We start from the raw sequence: 24,028 nt of genomic DNA on the forward strand, positions 1-24,028 counted from the left end.
TGACCCAGACCCCCGTCAATGCCCTGTCCTCCTCATCGTGTCTGCATGCGCCCTGCTGATTGTTGATTTCTGCACAGGTGCGACAGAGAGTAAACACTAGTTTACCTTTAGACGTTTTGTAGGGTAACAAGGGTAAATAGAGCCCTCGAGGTGGGTATACGACTGCCCTGATTAGACCGTAGTAGTTTTCAGGGTTATCAAAGTCTCTGTGGATAATGACGGGGTGACCTAGAGGGTAAGGATAGACGCTGTTGACGTACGGGTACAGAGAAGTGACGTCCGCGTATAATACACGCTCGTCCTCCCCCGCCGTGTACCTTAACCTGAAGGCACTCGTCCTACCGCCAAAAAGAGCCTGTCGGGGGGAGAGAGGTTCGGGAAAATCAGAGGTTTTGAGAAACTTTACTACCCCGGGGTGTGATTTTTTCATCTCGACCCACTCGTGCTCTCTCATGACATAGGTGTGTACGCCGTAAACAGACTTTAACGTCTGTATTTTCTCCTCAGTAGCCAGGTGTAGCTCCTCGTAGGGAGTGTTTGTCATTGGGCAAGTAGCGCTAGGGTCATAGCAGGTCGGGCACCCATGATAAAAGCATCCCTGAAACTCCCAGGCGTACCTCACACCCCCCACCTCTGCATAACCATCTACATAGTACTTGCCAATTTGTTTCTCTCCTCTGTTTAGAGCGTGTTGGATGAAAACCCCCTGGGTGTAAGAAACCCATTCTAACCATTGAATGCTGGCTCTGGAGTAAGTTTTACATTGGTGCCTGTAGTTATCGGGCGAAGGTATGGCTAAGCTACGGGGAGGCAGAAAATTTGTGACAAACACCTTCATGCAAGCTGAGGCTATAGTGATGCGGCTAAAAGGGTCAACGCCTGTCTCACTCAGAAACTCCTCTCTAAATTTGATGCAGCCTGTAGAGAGGATGTCGACGTCATTTTTGCAGTAATGTATCGCCTGCTTTTTGAAATCAAAGACCCTCCGACTAGCCTCTTTATACCAGCCGTAGAACTTTTCTTGCTCACCGCCCGTCATGCGCTCTATGCCATAATCACTGGGTGGGGGGTAGGGCCCTTTGTAGTTTAGTCGCTTCTCAGAGCTAAACTTGTGAGGAAAATACCCCTTGGTCTGATCATCGAAACCCAGCGCTTTTGGCATAGCGCTGAGACGCATGGTGAGAAAGGATAGGGAGTCTATGTATTTCAGATTAAAATCTGGATCTTCGAAGCATAGGACTTTGCTTCCCTGCATGATGATAGAGGGTTGTAAACCTAACTCTACCATACCATTAAGGAGCAGGTAGCCGTCAAATCCTCTGGAATTATGCGCTATGAATGTAGAGCCCCTATAAAGGGGTCTCCTGAAGTGCATGAGAAAGGCTGTGACACAGTCCTGACCATAGGCCATCCACTCTAACCCTTTTAACGTTTTTGTGCATACCAGGAAGGGGACGTGCACGTGTCTATCATCAACAAATGTCTCAAAATCATAGAAGATTAATTTGTCTGTATGTTCTGAATCGCGGGGGAGAGGCTGAATGTAGCAGAGATGATTCTCGACGGCTGCCTTAGAGTCAGAGGGTAGCGCTTCCCCGCAGATTTTACATCTTGCCCGGGGACACTTGTGCTTATTAAAGCCCGTAGATGTGGGTATACAGTAAAACAGTTTGCATTTAGGGCATTTTTTCTGCAGATCACAAAGGCTGACTCGTTTTCCATCTTTCATTCGTCTCTTTTTATGCCTGACCATACAGGAGGGGGAGCGACACATTTTGTTGCAATCTTTGCAAAAGACGGGCTCTCTCTTTTCCTTACTACATGTAGGATCGATGCAGACCAAGCAGTGACCGGCACAGGTGTGCTTGTGAGAGTCGTTGTATCCAATGTGGCAGTAACTGCATATGTATCTCCTCCCTGTAAATCCTTTGATGTTTTTAATACCGTAGTAATGCTCCTGAGACAGATACAGATACAGGGGTTTGTCTGATTGGGGTGAGTCCGTCTCAAATCGAGAGAGGGGGCGCTGGCCCTCGTCTCTGTACAACACCATGATTTTACGCTTCACAATCTTTTCAAACTTGGATATGTCGCTGAAGGTGACGGGGGTATGTTCGTCTAAACCAACCAAACGTTGTAACTCTCTCCCAAAGTTTACAGCCTGGCTATCTGTAAGATTAGAATCGATCAGATGAGCTAAACTGACGGCGAAACAGAGTTGGTTGTTCGAGTTGTTTGTCACATACAGATGTGGAGCTTTCTTGGAGAGGATTTCACAGTCTAAAGTGTTTTCCAACTTTCTCTTGGCACCCCCTCTGTGATTATGTACCACCTGCACAACTAATTCTAACCCCCCATCTTCCATAATCGCTGCGTTTGATTGTACTAATTGATCCACTAAGGATTGAAAAGCCACCATAACCGCTTCGTCGTCATTTTGATAGTTGACTGAGGTGTGTCTCTGCACATTTTCACCTATCAATTCCAACTGTAACATATCATTAGGTCTAAGCTCTGGGATCACTCTCTCTAACAGGTTTTCAAGGCTTCTCATGACTTCGCGGTAAAATGTAGCATAATCTATTACCCGCCCAATCTGAGGAAAGTTTAGAAGACTTCTCAACTCTAGATTATTGAAGCGGTCACGCCGTATGGTTTCAACGTTTATAGCGTCTACAGGATCTCTCTGATCTGGAGGGGTGGCAGGGGGAGAAGAAGGAAGGGTGGGAGGGAGAGGAGAAGGAGGGGTAGCTGGGGGAGGGGGATCTGGAATCGACTCAGCTTCATGAGTCGGATTTCCCCCTCCTCCTCCTCGTTGCTCTGAGGGGTCTTCCTGACCTTCCAATTGTACCTCCAATTCATTCTGCTGTGCGGGGTCAGTGGAGGGGGTCTGATTTAAGCAGTAAAGAGCGCTGTGTAAGGGTTGAAAATAGTTTTCCTGACGGCAAATTTGTTCAAGCTCTGTTAAAGCGTCCGTAAAGTTCTCACCTACGACCGCTACTTCGTCTAATTCGAGCTCTAAAGTCCCTAGGGTCTGATTTAATTCTCTAACCGTCGTCTCTAATTCATATGGTATAACAGAGGGTTGACAAAGATTAAAAAAAGTCTCTAAATCTATTTCTTCATCCATACTCTCTTACTACAGTTTACAAAAAAAAAAAAAAGTTATATCATTTCACTTCATCGCTATAACATACCGACAGAAGGAAATAAGCTCTCTTGTCAGAGTCAAACGTCTGTGTTGTAGGCTTTTTCTTCCGATTACAGCTTGCCGTCGACGGTCCTGACTCCACTTTCTTCTCCGTTCCACCATCCTCACACGTCTGATGAGTCTTTCACCTCCTCTTCTCCTCTCAGAGTCATGGAATATCTGTAAGTGTTTAAAAAAATAATAATAATAATAATAAAATTGTTTAACTGAACTGTTCAGAACATTGTTAAATAATGAAAGAAAAAGTATATAAAAATACGCACTGTAGTGTGATTGTGTCAGGTTAATTTCGGCCAGATCATCTTCTGATATAGCTGTAAAAAACAGAAAAAAATGGGGGATGTGCGCGCGTAATAAGTCGGACTCCTGCATTTGTTCAGGTTATTCTGACATTATGCCGGAGCGTCGTCTGAAGTTCAAGGTCTTGTCTGCGGTCAAGAAATACTCTGTATTATCATTGCTATTAAAAAAAAAAAAAAACTATGTTACAAGGCTACCATAAGAAAAAAAAAGAATAGGTAAGAAAGAGGGTTTATATTTTTATTAGGTTTTACTTTACTGCAGAGTCATAGTAAGTACTTTTAATCTACTATTTTTTCTCCTTTTTTCTCTCCTTTTTTCTCTTTTTTTTTTTTCCTCCATCAACAACCATGCCGCTAAAAAAAAAAAAGAAACAGTTTTTCACTCAACTATATTATTTCTTCAAAATACTCCAGAATGCTGAATGATTTTTATTAGGTATTCACTGCTGAAACAGGATAGCAGAAGGTGCTTCTAATTTACTTTTCTTCTCTATCAACAAACACAACTTACTGCTGAAAAAATCATCTTTTTAACACAGTTTCTCACTTTTTTATTCATTTCTCTATTTTTCTACAGAAAATGCCATAATACCGCATTTCAAAATACCCGCGCCAGACTAACATGTCTCAACACATAACTTACCAATTTCACACTTTCCCACGATAACCTAATATATGCATAAATTCTGCATAAAATATGCTAATTAGGGTGACCTCTTGACCTAGACCTGTCAAAATCATGTTTGACGAAAGGGTGCACCTTATACTCTCTAATCTGATCTACACGTCCGAGTGAGAAAGGAGTCACAACATGTCCAATAAAACTATATTAGATAGATAAAATTAAGATAACAGTGCCGTCTGATCAGGAAAAAAGGAGGAAAAAAAGAGAAGAGACGAGAGGAGAGAAGAAAGGAACAGACAAAGTCTCGTAACTGAAAACACGTCTCATTATTCTTGACTCCTCCCCAGTGTGACATCATCATGATGATGCAATGAGTCTCTTTAAAAGAGTCAACGGGAGTGGCTCTTCATCAAACTTCATAATAGTTCAGCACTGTGCTGTTGTTGGATAACAGAGGAGAGAAAACAGTAAAGACTTTTAATTTGTCTTTTTATCACCTGACCATGAGAAGACAGGAGAACAGACGAGGACATGATGAAGACTTTTGTGAAGGTCAGCACCTGAAACTGGGTGATTTGAAAGAGAAAGCTTTGAGAACAGAACATTTGGAAGAAGAAAAAAAAATATATCTCTTCAAAGAAAACATCCCGGAGTACCCCCGACCAGAGTTTCATGTGACTCATCTGCAACACGACACAGACAGAGATGGATTAAAAGGAATCAGACGGGATAATGGTTTCCGTGACCCTTTTGACCCGCACCCTCCAGGGTCTCCAAGGCTGGTGTGGTGGAGTCTGATGGTGAGACCTGAGGACATACAGTCAGCTGAGAGGAGGCTCCTGGAGCAGATCTACCCAGACCGGACGGAGGAGCAGGTCCAGAGACAGCAAAGCTTTCTGGAGAAGTTCGCCACCTCGCCTGCCTTCCTGAAGTCCTCCAGGCTGGGCTCGTACCGCTTCACCTTCCCCCTGGAGGAGCTGCTGACGGCCTACAGCCAGCAGGTACAAACCTGACAGGGTCTGTTAACACCCCAGAACCATAGTACACTTTACTGACATCCAACTAAAAGCAGCTCATTTGAAATGTACTCTGAGTAAAAGTTTACTTTGTTATAAATCTTTGGGATGAAATAATGTCATATGAATGCATGAAGGATAAAAGATTATATAAAAGTCTCTGAGCTCTCAGTAGGTTTATAAATGAAATATAAAAGTCTTTTGTATCTTCTAACTGAATCTCTGTGGTTTGGAGCCTCATCTTGTAGTTTACTGATGTCTTTACTCTCAGAGTCGGGTTCACTTCCTGCTTCTGCTTCACTTTAAAAGATTTCCATCTGTGAACCAGCAGGGTATTTTATTGTGAAACAGTTACAGGGTTGTAGTGTTGAAGTAAAATGCCGTCAGATTTTGCTGAATTACTCTGAGTTCATATGTGTAGCTGTTGATCTGCAGTTGAACGATGTGTTTAAGTGACAACAGTTTATGTCACACCTGTAAGAATCTGGATGATGTTCGGTGCCGTCTGTGTGTTGTTGTGTGACTCTTCTATTAAATCCTGTTTTATTTCCTTTAGTTTTGTGCCAACGCTCAGCCCGTCATGCGGGTGTACAAGACCGTCCTGTACAAACAGGAAGTGATGTACGCTGTGCTGGTCCACAGCCCAGCCAATGAGAAGCTGTTCTCAAAATTTCCTTTGCTGACTGACGACCCGAACGCCATCTGTGTTTACAGTAATGATGGTCACTTCATCTGGAGACCTGAGGCCATGTGTGAGACTCACAGGTAAGAATATGTAATGTTGCTTCCACTGAAAAACTGCAGTTCAAACTGTTTAAAATCTGTGTAAAGAAAAATCAGAGATTTCTTTTGAAACACATTACACACGTTAGAAAATAATTGCTGAAAACGTGAAAAGACTGCAAACTATGCAGTACTGTATTGTGGAGTTAGACCATTAAACCGTTTCACCATGTCAGGATTTGACTGAACCATTGACTGCATATAAATATGGACATCATGACAGTCCCCCAAAAGTGAAGCCAAAACATCTGTATTGCCCCCTGGTGGCTGGCTGCAGTATAGGTCATAAGTCCCGCCCCCTCCATGTTAGCGGATGGGACATGAGCCAAACTACAAAATCAAAGTACTATCCCAAAGATGGTGTCTCTCATTTTAGGTCGTTCTTATCACACTGATGCTTGTGCAAGTGCTCATTATTCTGATAAGTTTGTTTTAATTAGTTATTTGATGATATAAAAGGGGGTGTGACATCATGATTGACAGCTTTGACAGCCACTCTCAAACCTCGTCAGATGGCAGGCGGCTGAGGGGATGTTTCCTGCGGGATGTCATCCCTCCACCCGGCTCTACTGCGCAGACTACAAGATGGCCGCTCTCGGAAAGAAGATATTTTGGCTTCACTTTTGCATAGCAGTAGAAAGACAAGTCGTCTGTATTTATATACAGTCAACAGTGTAAACTCTCTGGGCAGATAGAGAGGTCGACACTTAACTATGAGATATTCTAGGTTAGCAGAGCAGTGCCTCTTCATAATGGCATTGTTGGTGCACTAAGCTTTGTGAATATTAACGCACAGTCCAGCACGCCCCTCTGGTCTTACCCGAGGATGTAGCAGCCCGATAGCTCGATGGTGCTACTGGGGACACTGCTGTTAAGCCATGTTTCCAGCGGTTTCATCACCAGCAGCAGACGTGCCGCCAGCATTTCAGATCTCAGAATACTGCTTGTTTTTCCATGATTTTTGAATCCAATTTTATTTAAATCAGTCAAATTTGGTGGTTTACACATTTTTCTGTGGTGTGAAAAACTCAGAACAGATATTTATTATCACTTTACACAGACTTTAAAGCACATTTCCAGGTGTATATTTATATTCTGGGGGTCTACTGGAATATTTTTGCATGATTCCCAGTTATAAACTCCTTATTTATTTTTGTGAGGAGGTGTGGGTGTGTTTACTTGTGCTTTAGAACGTAACCGTGAAACACGGCTTTGTTCTCACCAGCACTGCTCGCTCTCTTCATTCACTCTCTAGCTCACTCGCCATCTGCTCTCTCTCTCTCTCTCTCTCTCTCTCTCTCTCTCTCTCTCTCTCTCTCTCTGTCTCGTTGAGCTGGGAGGAGGGACCATCTTTGAATAATGTGTTCACAAACATCAACTGACAAATCCTGCATAGTGAACCTTTAAAACATCTCCATTACAGCATGGGGAACACTCATGACAGTGACACGCCAGTGTTTTATAATATTAATCATTTAACAAAAGAACAAAACACTAACTAACTTACTACTTAAAATAAGCTTTTAGTTTATTAGTTTTGTAGTTTAATATACGTGTTGTTTCTGTTTCTGCTTTTTGTCTTTGCGTCAGTTTCAAGTTGGTCCACAGACGAGATGAAAACCAGGTGGAGGTGAAGAAGCTGTTTGGACGTGACCGTGAGTTTTATGTTTGGGATCATATCACCGTTGCCCTGCATGTGGAGGATGGACAGGTACGATCATTTATTTCACTGTACAGAGAAAATATCTTTTCACCATTTCAGTTCACGTTCTACACATAAATCACACATGGTGGGTTTGGGAAAGTAGATTATGATATTTTTACACTCAGTATCTTTAACTGTGCAAAAATAAGTCATTACATAAATTAAATTAATATATTTAGTTTTTCTGTACAAGAATAAAAAGGAAACACTCCAGTAAAGCATAAATGTGTGATCAAATGATGGCATTCATATACATTTGACTTCAAATTTGTTTGGATAGTCTCAAGCGATTTCCTACGGAGCTCCTAAGGGGACATGGACATATATATGTATATGTATATATATATATACACACACACACACATATATATGTATATATATATATATGCGTTATAACAGCTGTCTTGTGGAAACTGTTGTTGCTCGTCATCCTGTTCTGTTCTTCTTCTGTTTTAGGTGCTGGAGTTTGATCCTGACAAACTGAGAAAAAACCTCACGTACTGTGAAAAAGGAACGGCTCCAATCAATTCTAAAGAAAAATTTGATGATGACAAAAGTGCTGAAGCTTTAGTGGAAGAGTTGTGGCCCGGCGGTGGTGTTCTGGTTAAGGCTCAGTCAGCAGAAGCAGATGCAGTTTAGTCATTTTAGAAGAGAGTTGAGTCTCCTCTCAAGTTAAGAGCTTTTTCATTCATGTTTAGGGCCGTTTGTTTGTCAAAAAAATTTAAGGGTGAAAAAAGTTTTTTTTAAAGTATTTGATTCATAACCAGTTACTCATGATCTGTATTATGCAGATGTCTTGGCATGTGAATTTACATTTATATATCATGTAGACAGAAACAGGGTGAAGGGTGTTAAGATGAATGTCCTGCCCACCGTGGGGTCATTATGTAGCTTAATGTTAGCTTTAATGTGCAAAAGACATTTTCTCATTTTATCCAGATGTTTTTCAGTGTCTTGCCAAAGAATTCTTAACATCAGGTAATAAACTTATTTGAACCTTTTTATGAAGTGGCAAAAATTCTAGAAGGAATTTCAAGATGGGATAGCACTCTTAATAATATGTTTTAGGAATCTCCAATATTAATCAAGTTTTGACACTTAAGGATGCTGAAACATGCTTTTATTATGAGCCGCTTAAATTTAACATTTTTACTGTTAAAGTAAAATTAAAATGAAACTGAAATGACAGTTAGTTCAGAATGCTGCAGACAGGATTTTGACTAACACACAAAAGAAGAGATCACAGCACCCCACTGCTCACTATCTGTTATAATTAGGGCCTGAGCCCAAAGGGCGAAGACCCTATTGTTTTTCGTGTGTTTGTTTCTTTATTATTATTCTTTATTAATACGCCACTTCAATCCTTAATTTGACCCCTTAAACATGCTCAAAAACTCACCAAATTTGGCACACACATCAGGTCTGGTGAAAAATTTGATAAAATGTAAAAATTAACCCCCGAAGTGCCAAAATGTGCTTGAGAGCGCCTCCTATGTATCTAAAACGGCCGCCACGGCCCGTAGGATTTTGACTAACACACAAAAGAAGAGATCACATCACCCCACTGCTCACTATCTGTTATAATTCATGTTAAAGTCCTTCTGCTTGATTGTAAAGCTTTATATACTCTCATATAACCTTCATAGATACAGTACAGCTTAAAGAAATACCTTTTTAATCCATCTTAATCAGCTCTTAAATGTTTGTCTTTGCTATTTATATCATGTTTCCTGTTGGTTTTATTGGTATCGTTTCACAATCTTTCATTGTGTGGTTATCAACCTTTTCTAAATTGTTATGTTCATTGTGGTTAAAACTGTTTGTAAATCACTTTGGGTCTGCATCTTAAATTTGAAACCTGCTGCAAATAAAATAATACATCATACTTCAGTTTGTGGTCCTGAAACAAACATTTCATTCAACTGAACGACTTAATAAACTTGAACTTGACACATTTTAATGTAATCAAGTACATTTACTCAAGTATTGTGCTTAAGTACAATGTTGAGGTACTTGTACTTTACTTGAGTATTTACATGTGATGCTACTTTCTACTTCCACTCCACTACATTTCAGAGGGAAATATTTTACTGCACTACATTCATCTCACAGCTTTAGTTACTCTTCAGATCTCAATTTTATGACTAGAACAGATTACACATTTAATATTTGTTATTAATTTATATCACTTTTAAAGATCTGTTTCCTCTTTGACATTCAAAGATCTTTTTCTGTTGATCAGTGTCAAAAAATCCATATTAAATCGATTTTGATTCAGTATATATATATACACAATATATATATATATCACTGCATGGAAATATTTTGCATGAGGAGTACTTTTACTTTTGATAAACTTTAAGTAAACTTTGCATCTTATACTTTCGTACTTTTGCTTAAGCGAGTGTGATTTTGAATACAGGACTTTTACCAGTAAAGGATTTATACTTTGATATTTCTAATTTTACTTAAGTAAAAGGTCTCAATACTTCTTCCACCAATGCAGCATATATACTGTATGTGTATATATATATGTACACCTATGTATCATATATCATATATCATATAAAACATAAACACAGTAAGTTGTACTTACTGACAGTAACCACCAGATGTCAGTGTTCATTGCTCTATTAGGTGTGTGTGTGTGTACCAAGCGTTCCTCATGCTCTGTCTGTTTACAGTCAGACTCGCCTCCCATTTGGGGACAAAACTCAAGTTCCCATAATGTAAATCATTGAAGGTGTTAAACAGTTAGTTTAAGTCTCCAGGAAACGAATACAAGTCAACGTAATGTGAAGTGATGGAAATCTTAAAGATTCAGGATTGAAGAGCTTTTATTTTCACGTGCACAGCAACACAGAAGGCAGTGAAATTTGGCTTCTTCGAGCTCCAGTTCCAGAGTACAAAATAAATATTTACAATTGTAAAAAAAAGAATAAAAGAAAAGAAAAGGTGAGAGAAAAGAAAGAGAAGAGAGAGATGAAAGACGGCAGTTCTGACCTGGTGATGCACTGAGCAGCTTCAGTACCTCTGCAGGGCTTTGCAGTCGCGATGCAGCCAGAGAGAACTCTGTAGGGCTGTGCCCGAATACAAGTACGTTATTCGGCAAAGCGTAAATAGTGAAGTTTTTTACAAATATTTATTTCATACAAATATTTTAAAAATTATTTGTTTTTGGGAAGGAAAAAAAAAACATCAAATAACAGCACACAGGTCGGTTACATCACTATCTCAGTGTCTCTCCTCTGCTCCGCTGTGACGTCTGTCAGCAGGTCTCAATGAGGGGAGTCACATCCACCTGCTACATGATGCACATTTCCTAATTTGGACATCACTCCCGGAGTTGGGGGTGTTCCCCAGAGATAAAACTGAACTACTGCAGCCTGGTCGCCAGAATAAAACGTTGGCACTGTACGTTTCTGTGGTTTGCAGAAACGTACAGTGAATATCTGCGTTTCAACACATGAAATACGTAGCATATCAACATTTCTAAAGTGACGTAGTTCACATGTGATCTATATGAGTTGATCTTTCCTATATAGGAGGAGGAGGAGGGGCAGGTGGATGGTTAGTAAGTTTGTTGGCAGCAAGTTGGAAATCAGCAGAGAACTCGGTTTGAGACCACCTCGAAACCGAAACCAACGTCCGCTTCCTGTTTCAAAAGCGGCTGTTTTTAGCGAGAAAATCGTCTTTTTTAGTGAGACATCGGCCGTTTTTATTTTATTTTTTGTTTTTATTTTCACCCAAACCAAACCATGATCTTTCCCCTAACCCTAACCAAGTGGTCTTTATGCCTAAACCTAACCAGTCCTTAACCACAGCGTTGTCACACCATAAAACATCATTATTCAACAGGTGGAAATGTTAATATGCTACGTTTGTAGAAATATTGATGTGATACGTATTTCACATGTTGAAACGTAGATATTCAACGTTTCTGTGATTTGCAGAAACGTTCAATGCCAACGTTTTCTTCTGGCGACTGGGTTGGCTACTCACACGCGAAGTGCTCCCAAGGAACTCTCCATAACCTATAGTTCCCCTTCTCCTTCTCCACAAAGTTAGGTTGTACGTTGAAGTTCTTCCCTACACGTTACACGGTGTGCCGTCTCTGCGTTATGGGTGTATAAATAGGTAGAGGTCTGTCTGCGATGAGGCGATGAGTAAAGTTTTAGCTCAGTAATCAGCGCAGTCGTCTCTGATCTGGGAGACGAGTTCTAGAAGGACCTCCTTCGTAAGCTTGTTTATTCATGAACGATTATTGTAACACTTTAATTTTCTAAAGTTAAAAGTGTGATAAAAACAAAACCAGGATTTTTAAGCCTCTTTCCACTTTTATTCGAATACAAATACAAATAATTTTGCTGCCTCAACAAATACAGATACAAATACTGGGCTCTGTGCACCTCCTCAGGAGGTGCTGGTTCACGGTCCTGACTACCGACTCAGGTCCTCGCTGATCTGGACCCCGGGGAACCTGAAGCTGCTGACTCTCCACAGGTGCCCCCTGCATGTAGATGGGGGTGAGTGCTTCCTTTACCCTCCTGAAGTCCAACACCACCTCCTTGGTCCTGCTGTTCTGACATCATGATCATGAGCTCATACTTGTTCTCCGTAGGTCGACTCATCGGTCCCGGTGATCAGGTCGATGATGGTGTTGTCCACAAACTTAATGACGAAGATGGACGGTGTGTTGCCACGCAGTCATTGGTGAAGAAGACGTACAGGACCGGACTTAGCTCACACCTCCAGGCGATCATCAGCTCCAGTGTAACAGTTACACTTTCTGCTCGATCGATCATTTTGAAGAAACAAAAGCAAAAGCAGCAGGAAGAAGAAAAATGAGCTGTGGGCTGCATGTTTGTATCTGAGAGACACGATCAACATGCATTTAATCTCATATAAGTTTAGTCAACGAGAAAGCAGCATTTATTCTTTGAGGGAATCATCTGGTCGATGCATGTGGCCGTATCAGTTAGCTGTCAGTAAACGGAATAATAATAATAATAATAATAATAATAATAATAATAATAAATGGAAGCTACAAACTCACTTTACTCATAAACTGATGATAGAAAGTCTTACAACATGAATAAGTACATATCAAAAGTGTTTACATTAAGTTTACATTAAGAGTAAATTGATCAATTTTCCACTTAAAATTATAAGAAAATTATGTCAAATAAATAACTAAAAGTAATCATTGTATCATTAATTATTTACATATTGAAACCCAATCAACAAATCAGACAGATGACCAACGGGGCAGCAATAAATGATTGAATAAATAAATAAAATACAAGAATCAGAGACATACTGGAATCTGTACAGAAGAAAAATCATTCTTCAACTCATTTATAAACCTTCTGGAGGTTTTTTTTTCCATTTAAATGAATGAATGTGAGATTTACTCATAACGATGACAATATTAACCGTGTCAGAGATCATCTGTATATAATTAGAGTCAAACAGTGGGATGTTTTTCATTCACTTGACTGAACATGAAAATAAAACCTTCTCTTTAACATTTCTGTATTAATATTGTGTCAAAAGACCAGTAGAAGATAAATAGAAGATAAATAAGACTTCTTTTTGGAGCCAGCTTTGCAGGTTTAAGGCACCTCCGCATTGGTTTCACTTTTTCACCCATTTGGTCCGCTATGTAGGTGGTTGCTAAGGTGTTTCCATGTGTTGTTCAGCTCCAACATGTTCGGATGGATTTGAGAAGTTGACATTTGGAGTAAAGAAGGAGAAAAAGAAGTGAAATCCTGCTACTATAGTTTGTTTACGTAGCCTCCGGAGCCGAAGGAGGAAGCTTCCTGAAAGCTGACCAATCAGAACAGAGTGGGCTCATCGGGAGGCGGGCCTTAAAGAGACAGGAGCTAAAACGGCCTGTTTCAAACAGAGGCTGAACTGAGGGGCTGCATAAAGGACCAGTAGAAGATCAATAAGGAGTTTTTATTCCAGTAGAGCCCCAGAATATAAATATAGAGGCTGGAAATTTTCTTTGACAAATGCAACGTGCTTCTGTGTGAACTGACAGACTGCTGCTAATGTGACTGAACACCTGAATTTGAACTTATTGTAGTGATTTAAGTTCAGGTGATGTGTCGTCAACGTTAACGTTAAGTCTCTGCCGTGTGAATCATCTCGTCATTTATGTGAACTGAACTGGATTTCTGCACATTTCTTCCATGTTTCCCTCCCAGCAGAGACTGTTTGATCTTTAACATTTGTCCTCTGGATCAATATTGTCTTAAGCTTTTATGCACTTCAGAGTAAATAATGTGAGCGTGTTTCTGCTGAGCTTTACTTCAGTTCACGAGAGATGAACTACGTTAATATTCACGTTCAGCCCTGGAGTTTTTATTCTTGTATTTTGCTTATTTTACTGATTTTATAATGAATTAAATCATATTTTGACTCCTACCTGCTGCCAAATTACAGATGTTATCATTATTTTTCAATAAGATACATTAATCAGTCCCTCCAGGAAATTAGGATTTTGTGATCACAATAATTAACACAAATTCAAGAAATCTCCACAATATTTCACTAAATTACAGCAACTTTTCCACATGAAACGTCCAAATCAGCAGCTGCTTGTGGTTTGGACCAATCGCGGCGTTTGGTGTGGCGGTAACTGATGTCATTCAGGTAGAAGATGAACAAATCTCACCTGCCAACAAACACGATGCCATAGACGAGCAAAACAATCCCCAAATGTTCCCAAATGAGGTTTTATCCAGTAATAAAGGTTATAAATGGAACTTAAGTACAGTATTTTCTGTTTTATAGAACTTTGAGTCCTCATGGTTCTCATGTTCAGAAAATACATTAAACATTAGAGCTGAAATATCGATGTTTCTGTGATTTGCAGGAAGCTTTTTATCCAGGAAGTCGTTACATGTGACTCTTCACTGGTAGCAGTTTAAAATAAATCACTTTGCTTGCAATTTTTTCCCAATTTTTGGAGAAAAGCTGCTGCAAAAAGTCAATCGATTTTTGTCACTTTTACATCTTTGACATCAAGAAAACATCATCAAGACTCATAAAGTATAAAGTTTCCTCAAACATCTTTTGGTTAACTCTCACATATTGTTCTTATTCTGCACAGTTTCCTCTCAATATTCATCTCCACACTGAACCACACATCATTTTTCACTCATAAAAACCTGATCAGTCATTAATAAATGGGAGATTAATCCTTAATTAATCTCTCAGAGAGCAGAGAGATTAATTCTTTAGATTTTACACTGTTTGTTTATGGAGAGAAAACTTTCACAGTCTCACTACATTATGATCCAAAGTCACCTGAAACAGGAGAACATCACATCCGTCATGATTTCTAAGAACGTTATTTAATGTGCAGAACGCAACAACATGTGTTAATTGTGATGTTTGAGTTTTTCTATAAAAACGGGACAAATTTAACTTCAGTTTTTTATATTCTGTCAATTCTGGTTTACTTATAAAAGAAACATGTTTAAGGTGTTTTTACTGATTTCAAATGTAAAAATGGGTCAAACGGAGTTACAGGATTTCACTTTTTTGACAATAAAAGCCTCTCAGAGTCAGTTTGGGGAGAAACAGAGACGACGTGAAGAAAAAGAGGAATATTTGATGTGAATAATGGAGTCTTCTGTGTGTCTGCGACGTCTCCACACAGCTAGCGTGTGTGTGTGTGTGTGTGTGTGTGTGTGTGTGTGTGTGTGTGTGTGTGTGTGTGTGTGCGTGTGTGTGTGTGTGTGTGTGTGTGTGTGTGTGTTACACAGAGTCCTTTTGTTCTCAGTATTTCCTCACATCACTGTAAACTCACTGTGTTCATCCTCGTCTGTTTAAACATTTAAATTTATTTTATTTCTGTTTTCTTTACATTCATCACCGACAGAAACATTTAATTTTTTTCAGATTAAAGGAGTTCCCAGTGTTCCCAGTGTTCCCAGTGTGTTAAACCAGCAGTCAGGTGTCTGTAATCATTCCTCCTGTTCATACTGGATATTAAAAGATCCTTCAAATGTGCTTTCAATGTGTCATTTAGTGGCGTCACTTTAACAGACAGAAAGTGATGCCAAGAATGTTGTTTTGGATTATAAATCTGCTCTGAGATCCGTGTTTGTTCATTTAAGGTTTGTGTTAGTTCACACTGAACATCACTGACAGTAAAAACACAAAACTTCACAAAAAAATCTATAAATCTGTGTAAAAGTGTTTCCTGTCTGAGGTGTAACAGCAGCTCAAATGTAAACAGACTGAGTGAATAAATGATGACGTCATGAATCATGTGACTTCAACGTCACTGAAGAGCTGAAAACATCAGATCTGTGTGGAGCGATGATGATGAGGAGACTGTAACCTTCCTCACATCAACACATGAAACTAACAGAAACGTCATATTTCCATCATGTTTCCCATCGTTTGAACTTCGACCGTCGCTGCACAAAGAGACTCTACATGAGATTTGTTGATGATAACAAATATAGAAGAGTTAACAGCTTGTTAACGGCTCCAGATTTGTGTATCAGAACTTTGTTTTTTCTTCTTTCCTCTCCCATTAATCATCTCACCACCCCACAGATTTATCTGCTGACCCTTTGGAGGGGCCCGACCCCTAGGTTGGGAACCACTGGACTGTTGTATTGGTACTTTTACTGCAGTAAAGGATCTGAGTACCTCTTCCACCTCTGTATAATACACAGTAATCAGTCTGGACTATGGAGATGGAGAGAAGACATTTAGACGTGTGATATTTGAATATTTCAGTAGTTTTTTTCTTTTTGGACAAAAGATTTTACACAAACATCCGACTTTCAGTAAAAATGCAGCACGATTCTCTGTTTCTAACTTTAAATTAAAGACTTCAGGCTTCCTTCACTTGTTTCTGTGTTTTAAATGTGATGAATGATTCATGAAGATGAAGAACGTTAAAACACACAGCGGACATTCAGAATATGAGACAGAGAATCAATGAGGACTTCATCATCGTCTGTCCAACACACACACACACACACACACACACACACACACACACACACACACACACACACACGAAAACAAACAGACAGTAGCACAGTGTGCGTCGCTCGCCCCTCCCTCACCCCTCCGTCACCCCTCCGTCACAGGGTCACACTGTGTTGTTGTCGAACTGGACAATGAACACACACACACACACACACACGATGGCCGCCGCCTCGCCTCGCCGCTGTCCACCGCCTCAGACCTCCACCTTCGTCATCGTCCTCATCGTCCTGTCAGGTGAGATGCAAAACCGCTGACATCACGAACACAAACACACCTTCAGATCCTCCAGTTTTCTGACCTTCATCTTCAACATGATGCGACATGTGAGCAATATTTAGTTGGATCTGTTGACAGGAAGTTGATTGTTCATTGATTATTAAACATTGGTGATTGTTCATTGATTATTGAACATTGGTGATGTTCATTGATTATTTGCAGCACACAGAACATCTGAGAGACACTGATACACATCTGGATTACTCAGTATTACTTCTGTTGTTTTATTTATCTCATTTCAAACTCTTCTTATCTGTTTTCTGACCTGTTTTGAATTCATCCTGCGCTGCTGTAACATGGAAACTCTTGACTGAGGAATCATATCGATCTAATCTTGTTGTATTGAATCATATCTGGTTGTAAATCATCGTATCGTAACTCTTTGTATAATTTGTTAATGTATTGTCTCATCGTATCTCTTCCTAACTCATGGTATCTTATCTAATCATTCCATCGTATCTTCATATCATATCTCATCTCATTGTTTATCTTAAACTAATATAAATGATAAACATACTTCCAGTATATTTCCTCTCTCACCTGTCCAGGTGTGCCTGGCTCCATGTCTGCAGTTTTGGGGCCACAGTAACGACGTAAACACAAGGCGACGTCTTTAACTGTTGAGGTGTTTCCTGTGTGTAAACTGTGTGTCTCTCTGCTGCAGGCGGCTGTTTTTTTTCCGTCTGCTCTTTTAAAGTGGCGGAGGGGGGCGTGGCCTCTCTGTCCTGTCAGTACTCCGTGAAGCGTTTCGGCCTGAGTCGGGTCTGCTGGGGCCGCGGCTGTGGAACCTTCTGGTGCAGCAACATCCTGGTTCAGACGGACGAGAACGGCGTCATCTCCAAGGTCAGATTACCCACAAGCACCCAAAAAGTTTCTCTCATCACATAGTTTCAAACCTGAACTGTTTGGTTCAGTTCGGTTCTGGTGTGTAAAGGTGTTTTCAGACCTGCACCTTTTAGGCCGGTTACCTACAGACCTCATTTGGACGCCTGAAGCTTCATATTAGCTTTCAGAACCAGAAAGCGACTGTGCTGTTTTTTTTTTCCTGCTGCTGATCGGATCCTGACTCTGGTGCTGTAGGTGGAGGACCGGTACCGGCTGACGGGGGACGTCTTGGACGGTCAGATGGACCTGGACATCCTGGACGTGAGGCGGACGGACAGCGGGCCGTACTGCTGCAGGGTGGACATCGACGGGATCTTCAACGACAAGAAGGTGATCATGAACCTGAGAGTCGTCAAAGGTGAGCAAATGTCTTTTTTTTGTCAAACATTTGATGATTTCAGCTTCTCAAATGTGAGGATTTGTGTCTTTTCTTGGCCTTAAATTACAGTAGATTTAAAGTTTGTAGTGGGATACTGTGAAAGATGAGTGAAAGTTTTCTTATGTTTTATAGATGAAACGATCCGCTAAGAAAATAATCATTAGCTGAAGCCCTAAAAGGACCAAACCAGTGTTTTTACATGTTTTATCACAAATTATACAGTTTGTGTCAAGTTTATATGAGAGACTCGTCTTTATTTCTAATTTCTCCTGTTTTATTTTTGATCATATTTTAATTCCTGTTTTGCTGCTGTTGATAGAAACTCAACACTTCCTCCATGTTAACCTGCTGTTGTCTTGATGAATTCAGTGTAATATCTTTTTCCTGCAGCGGTCAGTCCGTCAGTACACCAACCGCTGCTTCTTTAGTTTTAACACAAACTCTGTTTTCTTTCACAAATTAACTCCAGTCGCTTCTACTTTGCCGTTTTTTCAGTCGCTGTTAAGCTGCTGTCGATGAAAACTCATCACTTCCTGCAGATGTTGTACATTAAAAGTCTTCCAGTGGCTCAGATGGGCATATCAACTCATTTTCCTGGTGGACTTTTAATGTGAAACATTTGCAGGAAGTGTTTTATACGCTACCTTAACAGCAAAACAACAAAGTTGGAGACATTTGAGTTAATTAATGAAGCACAGAACAATGAGTTAGAGTCAGACGTGAATTAGTGCTGCTGTGGAAACATCATACTGAATCTGTTGTAGTTCAGGTCAACTGGGGTTCATTTTGTATCTGAGGGTTAATCTGTTTTTTCCCTCTCAGCTCCGGGCACCAGTTCTCCTCCAACAACAACAACAACAACAACAACAACAACAACAACAACAACAAGGCTGGATCGGGTCATGGAGCCGTCGACCTCCACAGGTGAGACGGTGTCTATTCACCTGTTTTATGACCATTTTCAATTTGAAATTTCAGAAAATTCAACAACTCTGAAAGTTTCTTCAAGTGTTGTTGCAAAAACCATCAAACGCTGCGATGAAACTGGCTCTCATGAGGACCGAACCAGGAGAGGAAGACCAAGAGTTCCTCTGTTGATTTAGGGTTACAAGCCTCACAAATCACCAATTAACACCTCAGATTAGCTCCAACATCAATGCTTCCCAGAGTTCAGGTAGCAGACACATCTCAACATCAGCTGTTCAGAGGAGACTGCATGAATCAGGACTTCATGGTTGAACTGTTGCAAAGAAACCACGACTGAGGGAGACCAATAAGAAGAAGAGAAACATCAGGAATGGACAGTAGACTGGTGGAAATCTGTACTCTGGTCTGGTGAATCCAGATGTGAGATGTTTGGTGTCTTTGTGAGAACAACAAAGGTGAACGGATGGTTTCTGCATGTGTGAAGCATCACATTTTCAACACGGTTTTCCATCGTTTGAGCTTTGACTGTCACTCTTTTAATGACATCATCTCGATGTGTCTCTTCTTCTGCAACAGTTTAATGGCACCGACTGGACAATTGGTGCCACCTGCTTTTTATCTGCTAATATTCACACAACAGGAAACAAACATTCACTGCATTTTCTATTGATGATTTTCTGGAAAATTGGTGAAAATTTGTTCTACATTTGGATGAAACTTGTCTTTTGTTGTCTGCCTCTCTGTAGTAAACTGGAAAATGCTGCTGTCGTCTCATCTGGACCTCCTGAAGAACTCCACCCTGCTGCGCTCCGACACCGTAACTGTGAGTTACAACGACTGCACCTAATGTTTTAATATTATTAATATTATTTAATAGTTGCTGGATTAACCTGCTAGGAAGTCCAGCAGCTCAGACCTTCATTCCTCCTTCTGTGCTAATTTTATACCTGGACTCAGGTTTGCTTTATGCTAAATTAATTTAATACACATTTAGTTATACACCATATAACACAAATGTATTAGAACTAGATTTTGATATTTTGAGAAAGATGTTCAGATTGATTCCTCTGTACGCTAAATATGAAGCCAGGGGCCCGACCCCTATGTTGGGAAGCAGTGGACTAAACTAGCTAACTGTATATAAAGTAGTGTAAACTAGCTCCACCTCCAGCAGCTACAACAGTAACATGCTGCTCTAACACTGATGCTTCACTATTAATAATCTAATGATGTCATATATAATCGCAAGCAGCGTTGAACGGGTCCTTGCGCCTCTGCACACGTCGGGCCGCCGTGCAATCAAAGGGTTTCTGTCACGGGCATGTAGATGTTTTCAGACCCGGCTGTTTTCAGACAGTGCAAGAAGGAGATAAACATCACTTCCTTTGTCCACTATTTTTCCTGCTGCTGGGGCTGCTTCAATGAAATTTCATAGGGGGCGCTATTCAGCCAGTTTGCATCACTGATGGAATATTGTCATGTAGACGTGTTCAGGCCGGGACTCTTATCAAAGGTTCACATCAGAAAGTATTAATGCATGTATCAAATACATGACTTACACACTCTGATCTATGTGCATCACATATAAAATATAGTCTACAAAGCTGACATGTTAACACTAGGGGTGCAACGGATCACAAAACTCACGGTTCGGATTGTATCACGGATTTGAGTCAAACAAATAAAACTTTGTTTTCTATTTATTCTGTAACACACTTAGAGCCAGAAACAGCAATGAACTTTTGCCCATGGTCTTAAATGAAAACAACATTTAAGATGTCCAATGTTTAAATAAACTAAAATAAAATATATAAAATATTCAATGCTCAATTATTGCAATATGAGGCATGATACCTTCCTCTTTTAAACACGGTAGTGAATGAAACAGCCTCTGTCCACATCATCAAAACTTGATGATAACTTAGAAACATGAACACACGTCTTGTCCTGCAGCTTGTTGAACAAGCCACAAAACAAACATTCACCGCTAACGTCAGTTAGCAGCTAGATGCTAATTAGCTGCTCAGCTGCAGTACATCAAACAGCAGGTAAACATACCTACAGATGTCACATCGGACCCGTTAGATGCTGGTTTGATCGTTACCCTTCAAAATCCCTGTTAGCGACATGCTGTCTGCCCATGACTTGTACTTACAGCAGTTTGTTTACTTTGTCTTAAATAAATAAAAGGCCCTAATAATATATCAGTCAGAGGGACCAAACCACTACTTTTACTGCGATACTTTAACTACATCAAGCTCATAATACTTATGTACTTTTACTGTAGAAGGATTTTTAATGCAGGACTTTTACTTGTAATGGAGTACTTTTACATTGCTGTATTGGTACTTTTACTGCAATAAAGGATCTGGATGCTTCTTCCAGCACAAACAGCTATCCTCACTCTGTTAAAAGCTCTCTGATTAACATTTTATATCTCATTTGATTAAGCTGAGCAAAAAGAAAATTAGCCAATTTTTATATTAAGATTGAAATTAGATACTTTTTAAGGAGTATAATTTATATGTAAACCTCTCTCTCTCTCTCTCTCTCTCAGGTGGAGGACTCTCTGCCGTCTCTCTCCCTTCAGATCAACGTTCCCGTCCTCTCTCTCTCCCTCACTGTGTTGCTGATCTTGGCTTCAGTTTTTCTCTTTCTGGCCTTCAAACGTACGTTTTCCTCTTGTCATGTTTCATTCAGTGTCTCCATGTCAGAGTTTAGTCACATTACATCGGGAGAATATAAACCAGGATATTGAAATAGTGTTGTTTGTTATTATTGTGCGGCTGTTTCAAACCACACAACTAAATATGTTTAAAAGTCTTTAACGTAACCAGAGAGAGAGAATGTGGATTTTATGATTTTCAAACCTTGTTTTCATTCTGCAGGTGGAATATACAGACGAGCCTTAAAGACCGGCTGGTGAGTAAAACAAACGAACCAAACTGGAGCTGAAAATCACATAATTTCAGATCAGTTTGACACTAAACTAGTGTCAGTTCTAAACTAAATACATTTACTCAAGTACTGCACTCAAGTTACAAATCTGAGGTACTTGTACATGTACATGAGTATTTCCATTTTATGCTACTTTATACTTCCACTCCACTACATTTCATTTTATTTACCTCTTATAGTTACTTCTCAGATTAAGATTTTATGTAAAATCATATATTTTAATATTCTAACTGTTGTTTAAATTGTCTGCTTTTTTGTTTTTTAAAGTGTGTTCTGCACTTTGAGCTGCTTTAGTGTGTAAACGGTGCTAAATAAAGTCTATTATCACTATTATTATTATTATTATTATTATTATTATAAAACATATAATGCAGTACTATTACTCTTAATCTACCCTAAAACTGGCTCCACACTGATGAACTACATTAAAATGCTCTTATGTGTATTTGTTAGTGATAAAAACAAACCATATAATAAACTATAATAATATAACACAGTCTATGTAATGAGTAGTTTCACTGTACAGAGTAACATTTTAAATTCAGGACTTTTACTTGTAATGGAGTATTTTTAGACAACAGTATTTCTACTTTTACTGGTCTGAATAATTCCACCGCTGGTTTCAGTTCGGTCTGATGACTCATGTTTTTCACATCGAGTTCAACTTTTGTAAACTTGAACCCGACTTGTTGACTTATAGAGTATTTTCCTCATTCTGTATTTTTCTTATTAACGACCTCGTCAGTATTACTGATATGTAGAAACATAGAAACGATTTGAAGCTCTGTGATTGGATGTTTCTTGCTGAAATGCACCATGGGAGTTGTAGTTAACTTGTACCTCACAGCTTTTTAAGTTTTTAAGTGTTCAGTAACTTTTTATTTAATATTGGATTTTTCTTTATCAGCAGAGTTACAAATGTTAATGAGATTTTTAATGAGGTTTTCTTAATTTTGGAACAGAACCAGAAAGTTCTGAAAGTGACATTATGAAATAAAAAGTGAAATACAAAGGTTAGTTCTGGTTGTCCTTCGGCTCTCTATAAAAGCAGATAAACGACTGTCTGTTAATGTTTGAGTTTGTTTGTTTGTTTGTTTGTTTGTTTGTTTGTTTTGTCTTCCAGTTTTTCCTCTGAGGAACCTCCGCACATCATCTATGAGATCCGGATGAGGAGACCAGTTCAGGAGAACATCTACACTCTGGACTAGTTCAGACCTGGACCTGCTCCGCTCTGTCCACTGCTTTTTCTACAGAATCTGTGTAAAGTTTAAATGAGATTTAAAAAGGGAACATGCTGAAAGACAGTTTATTCTAAATCACGCCGTGTGTGAAACGCTTTCTGTGAGCTGACTATGAGCAGGCTGCTGCTGCTGCTGCTGTGAACACTTTTATTAGTGTTTCCTGTGGGAATAACCTATGAAACCCCAAAGTGTTCAACATTACATACAGAAAAAGAGATAAATAAACAGTGACATGAAGATGAAACTTTAAAAAAAGGGACATTATGAAATAGAAACTGAAAAAAGTGACATTAAGAAATAAAAAATGATATTATGAAGTAAAAAAGTGACATGAAATAAAAAGTGGCATAATAATTATTTTAGAATGATTTATTTAATATTGAACATGTTGGGGCTCCATAATAACCTGCCTGTACATTGTGAAAACACGCTGAATAAAAGTCAATCAAAACGCAGATGTGTGTGTGTGTGTTTGTGTGTGTGTGTGATCCAGGTATCCCTGACGCCGTGGGGACGTATATCTGTTTGCACAGTCATGTTGTGGGGACTTCCCCCCCTTATGGGGACAAAAAGCAGGTCCCCTTAATGTAAAATAGATCATTTTAAGGTTAGTTTAGGGTTATGTTAAGGTTCGGGTAAGTCTCCAGGAAATGAATGTAAGTCAATGTAATGTCCTCTGAAGTGATGGAAACATGA

At 39.6% G+C, this 24,028-nt stretch overlaps 2 protein-coding genes across 2 annotated transcripts; both read left to right on the forward strand.

The window, feature by feature from the left end:
• Window positions 1–4,569: 4,569 nt before the first annotated feature.
• Window positions 4,570–9,765, forward strand: LOC137196178 (uncharacterized). Its single transcript, XM_067609020.1, has 4 exons — window positions 4,570–5,139; window positions 5,711–5,919; window positions 7,528–7,648; window positions 8,099–9,765. The coding sequence occupies exons 1-4, from the start codon at window positions 4,642–4,644 to the stop codon at window positions 8,279–8,281; spliced, it is 1,011 nt and encodes a 336-aa protein (XP_067465121.1). The 5' UTR covers window positions 4,570–4,641; the 3' UTR covers window positions 8,282–9,765.
• Window positions 9,766–16,782: 7,017 nt separating this feature from the next.
• On the forward strand, window positions 16,783–23,787 carry timd4 (T cell immunoglobulin and mucin domain containing 4). Its single transcript, XM_067609022.1, has 8 exons — window positions 16,783–16,900; window positions 17,607–17,785; window positions 18,023–18,185; window positions 19,029–19,130; window positions 19,880–19,956; window positions 21,691–21,802; window positions 22,022–22,055; window positions 23,215–23,787. The coding sequence occupies exons 1-8, from the start codon at window positions 16,798–16,800 to the stop codon at window positions 23,297–23,299; spliced, it is 855 nt and encodes a 284-aa protein (XP_067465123.1). The 5' UTR covers window positions 16,783–16,797; the 3' UTR covers window positions 23,300–23,787.
• The last annotated feature ends 241 nt before the right edge of the window (window positions 23,788–24,028 follow it).

The sequence above is a fragment of the Thunnus thynnus genome, chromosome 13 (assembly GCF_963924715.1).
Source record: "Thunnus thynnus chromosome 13, fThuThy2.1, whole genome shotgun sequence".
Lineage (NCBI taxonomy): Eukaryota > Metazoa > Chordata > Actinopteri > Scombriformes > Scombridae > Thunnus > Thunnus thynnus.